At 38.1% G+C, this 5,042-nt stretch overlaps 1 protein-coding gene across 1 annotated transcript; it reads left to right on the top strand.

Moving 5' to 3' along the window:
- Positions 1 to 1,323: 1,323 nt before the first annotated feature.
- LOC107301676 (canalicular multispecific organic anion transporter 2-like) lies at positions 1,324 to 3,986 on the top strand (the record flags this gene model as incomplete). The annotated part of the gene is made up of 3 exons (XM_015830866.1): positions 1,324 to 1,470; positions 2,311 to 2,469; positions 3,820 to 3,986. Coding segments are annotated over 3 exons (473 nt in total), but the record flags the coding sequence as incomplete, so codon positions are not given.
- Positions 3,987 to 5,042: the final 1,056 nt, after the last annotated feature.

Below are 5,042 nucleotides of genomic sequence, written 5' to 3'. Positions count from 1 at the left end.
AATGAAAGATACATTATATAGCAATGTTTTCCTTGATAAAGATTAGTACTGTCATTATTATTCAGTATCATTCATTGTTACTATGTTATTGAATATAATAACTAACATGCAAGTTTGTCATCTCCATGAATGTTGTTGAACTATAATTCCCAGTATTCTTTGCCATTGGCTGTGCTAAGTTGCTAGGAGTTTTGTTATTACAAAGAAGGTTAAAAATTGCAAGTCTTATCCTTAATGATATTGTGTGCAAAATGCTTTGTATTCAGGAAAGGTTTCTCTATTTGTTTATGTATTGATTCATTAAATTTACAGCTGGCCTTTCCTCTTAGAGCTCATGGCACCTTACACCTTCATTTTATCCCCACAATCAATTTGGGTGACAACAGGCAGATATACTGGCCTCTCTTACATGCATCGCAAAAGTTTATACTCAATTTGGGTGACAACAGGCAGATATACTGGCCTCCCTTATATGCATCGCAAAAGTTTATACTCAATTTGGGTGACAACAGGTAGTACTGGCCTCCCTTACATGCAATGCAAAAGTTTATACTCTGATACAGAGGTTTAAACTGTATCACATGTATTACTAAAATGCCAATTGTATACACAGTGGCAAATGAGCATTATACTACTAATTGTTAGAAAGCTTAGTTCCTTTTATAACCATGAGGTGACCATTCTCCTCTTTTGTGATTTATTTTCAGATATCTCCAAGAAGTTTGAAAAAAAAATATTATCAATTTCTATGGCTTATAAAACTCACCTGGTGCCCTCTTCATATGCTAATTGTTTCAGGCCTCTCATGCATTCTTCATGTGTGTGCATGTGTATATATTTATTGTATTTGATATAATTTAATGATTGGTTTTAGGTCTTAGACTTCAACTAAATAAACCAACCTATTTCCCAACAACTTTGGGAAGAGGAGGCTGAAAAAGAGTTCCAGAGTCACCAAGGCATTCCATAAATAAGGGTGAATATGAAACCTAATCCAACACCTTACCACCCTACCAACTAGCTTTCCTTTTAAATCAGGGGTCTTCAGACTTGGCCCTTTTATGACTTGTGGACTTTAACTCCCAGAATTCCTCAGCCAGCATGCCCTGGCTGAGGAATTCTGGGAGTTGAAGTCCATAAGTCATAAAAGGGCCAAGTTTGAAGGCCCCTGTTTTAAATGATTCATCAAACAAGCCACTAGCTGTTAATATTTAGTGGAAGACTGAATACTAATCATGGAGCTTTTAATACAATATATTCCTTCAGAGTTGAAAGTAGGGTTCAAGTGCTAACACAGTATCCTGTAACTCCTTTCATGTTCAGGCTCCCTGGATCATTGAGGATAAAAGACCTCCAGAAGACTGGCCCACCCAGGGAGAAGTGGTCTTTACAAGGTATTCTGTCAGGTATAGGAAAGGTTTGGATTTGGTGTTGAAAGACCTCAGCCTGAGTGTAAAAGGTGGAGAAAAGGTATGTTTCTAACATAGCCACTTTACTGCAGTGAATCAACTTTGTTTTTTCTGTGACCTGCATTTAAAAATGAAGACTTTGGTTTTCTTTAGCTGATAGAAGAAATAGAACATTCATAATTATCAATGACACATATCCTGGTCATCATATAGTAAATATATGGTGTTCAGCCCTAGCTGCATTGATATCCAGAAAGTTCTTCAATTTTCTGACAAAACAGACCACAGTTCCATTATCAAATTTATAAGAGGGTATAAAGGGCAATCTTCATGAGTTCTGTGAGATACTTTGATAGGTGGGAAACTAATTTCATGTGGAAAAACCTGGCCACAGTATAAATTAGAATATTTTTATCCAATAAATAAAAAAGATTGTCTATATTTGCCCAAAACCCATTTCAAAATTTTGGCATCAACATTTAACAGGAGAAATGACCAATAACTTATTGTAAGGACCTACCTCAGCTAAGTCACCCAAGAAAGCAGAACTCTTGAAACAGGCATTGTCTCAAAAGGAACTTTTATTAGGGGCTAGTGACAGCAGGGAATCAAGGCAAGATCTGTCATAAATGTCATAAAACATTTCCTTTGCTAATATTTGACATGTTGACAGCTCAACATGGGCTATTTCCAAGGCAGATACCGTGTTTCCCTGAAAATAAGCCCTAACTTGATTTTCATGAAAAATAGCAATAATGTGATCACAGATAAGTGTCTTGAAAGTGTAACATAAAGAAGAAAAAGAACACTACATGTAAACCACAACCTCTACAAGTTTCATGCAATCTTTCAGTGGAACCATCATTTTAACCATTGCTGATTCTTCAAAATTGTGAATTAGGTTGGGATTGTTGGACGAACTGGAGCTGGCAAATCCTCAATGACCCTCTGCCTCTTCAGGATACTGGAAGCCACAAAGGGAGAGATTACCATTGATGGGTTGAAAATTGCAGATATTGGCCTTCATGACTTGCGATCCAAGCTGACTATAATTCCCCAAGTAAGCCTACTTTTATGTATTAAATCAGGGCTCTTCAAACTTGGCCCTTTTATGACTTGTGGACTTCAACTCCCAGAGTTGCTCAGCCAGCATGCCTGGCTGAGGAATTCTGGAAGTTAAAGTCCACAAGTCATAAAAGGGCCAAGTTTGAAGAGCCCTATATTAAATCATTCTAGTGGGGATTATTACTTTGTTTATATTTATTGGCTACCCAACTCCAGTATACTTTAGATTGCAAGTGTATAGCCAAACAGTAACAGTTGTAGATTTTTGTGTTAGAACAATTGCCTTGTGTCCCAGGACAGATGTAAGTTGGGAACCAAACACTGTAATTTAAATGAGATGATCTTTGTATGTATAATCAATGTATTTTGTCCACTTACTTTGAAAAGATTTTTAAAGATGCCTAAAAACAAGATTTCCCATTTCTATATTTTTTTTTCCTCAAAGTTTTCTATCTCAAAAGATTCTGATGAATAGCAGAGTTGTATCATTCCATGTGCCGGAAAATAGTTGCTCCTGCAATCTGAAGCTTTATTATTAAAATTTATATAGCTACCTATCTCATACATATGACTCTGTGCAGCTTACAAACAATTAAAACAAATATAAAACAGCAAAACAAACAATATAACAAGTTAAAAACCTCATCTGGTATAAAACATGGCTGCATGGATAATATATATTACCAGATATTCAGCCTATATAACACCATTACTCTGAGAGCTCCACAGAGACATCTAATCGGGGAGATGCATAGCGTATAAATTTAATAAATAAATGCCTGTGTTTCTCCAGGTATAATTCAAGGTGCTGTTTACTGTGGGTGCTCCATCACTGGAGATTTTTAAGAAGAGACTAGACCAGGGGTGTCAAACTGCCAGCCCGCGGGCCGGATGCGTCATGGCGAAACCGCGCTCACCCCATTGCCGGCAATGGAAAAAAAGTCACGATATGTCGCGTCACGTGACGTTGCGAATTTGATACCCCTGGACTAGACAGTCACTTGTCTGAAATGGTATAGGTTCTCCTGCTCGAGCAGGGGGCTGGACTAGAAGACCTCTAAGGTCCCTTCCAGCTCTTTTCTACTCTATTCATGATTTGGGGCTGGGTTACCTAAGGGACTATCTTCTCCCAGTGTTTACTGCCTTACAATTTGATCCAGCAGATTGGGCATACTGGTATGGCTGCTCAGTCTCGAAGAGTGCAGATTATACACTCAAACTTGTTTTAATGTCTCTTTGAGTTAGAATTTACTTCAGAAATACTCTAATATATATTTCTGTATGGGTAGGTAACTCATATTTCTTTAGACGTGCATTCTAAATCCAGTCTGATCATTTTCTTAAGGACCCTGTTCTTTTTTCTGGAACACTCCGAATGAATTTGGATCCATTTAATAAATATTCTGAGGAAGAACTATGGAAAGCTCTTGAACTGTCCCATCTGAAGAGGTTTGTCAGCAGTCAGCCTGCTATGCTAGATTATGAATGTTCAGAAGGAGGAGAAAATCTGAGGTAATTATAGTTCTAATTTGGAAGACATAAGTATAACAAGGAGACATTTCAAGAAAAACGTTGAAATATCTAGTGTCTCTCTTATGAAGCAATTGCATTCGTATCTCCTTTCCTCTGTCAATTCACTGTCTATGCTCAGTTCTCATTAGATTTTTATGTTTGGATCCCATCAACTCCTGCCCTACCCTTTGTTGTGTACTGTGTATGTGTGTGCATGCACATGAATACTGTCTATCTACAGTATTCTTACAGTATCTGGGGACAGTTCTCACTTCTATCCCTGGCAATAGTTTAAAATAGCTGTCAGCTTGAACCGGAAATAACCTATCTAGTCAATTAGTTATTTCTATTTTTTCATCCCAATCTTTTCTACTGTCTTTCCCCAGTCTGATTCTCTCCCAGTTTCCTTTCTTCTTTCCCCAGCCATTTCATAATTTTCATTTTTCCCCCAGCCATCCCATTTTATCAGTCTTTCCATACAGGTTGTTTCCTCTTGGGTCTCTCAACATTTTACACTATTGAATTACTTCGTTTTGTTTAAGAGAATATTCATTGTTTATAGAAAGGTCTTCAATACTGTCAAGCTCTGGAATGTGCTTTGCAAAATAGGAGTCACAGAACATCTCATTGTCCTCATGCAAAACCAATAGACAAGTCAGGAAGCCATAGATATGGACAGAACATGACAGGTAGAAGGAAAGAAAAGAAGACCAGCAGCAAGATGAATGACTCTATTGCAGCAAGATGGGTGCACTGTTGGAAAACCTGAAAGACCCAGCTGGGAAACAGATCATCCTGGAGAAAATCTAATATAATTGCTAAGAGTCAGCACCAATTTCATGCTGACTTCATGGGTGCACATAATCAATAAATCAATTGAGGGAAATAATATATGCAAGCTGGCATAAAATATAACATTAGAATATCCCGCCTGGACTACTGTAATGCTCTCTACATGGGGCTCCCCTTGAGGAGCACCCGGAGGCTTCAACTGGTCCAGAATGCGGCCGCGCGGGCGGTGTTGGGAGGGACTCGTCGCTCCCATGTAACACCGCT

The sequence above is a fragment of the Protobothrops mucrosquamatus genome, unplaced genomic scaffold (genome assembly GCF_001527695.2).
Source record: "Protobothrops mucrosquamatus isolate PMUCROS unplaced genomic scaffold, P.Mucros_1.0 scaffold15502, whole genome shotgun sequence".
Lineage (NCBI taxonomy): Eukaryota > Metazoa > Chordata > Lepidosauria > Squamata > Viperidae > Protobothrops > Protobothrops mucrosquamatus.
The sequence above is the reverse complement of the archived record's forward strand: the minus strand, read 5'-3'. Positions and strand labels throughout refer to the sequence as shown.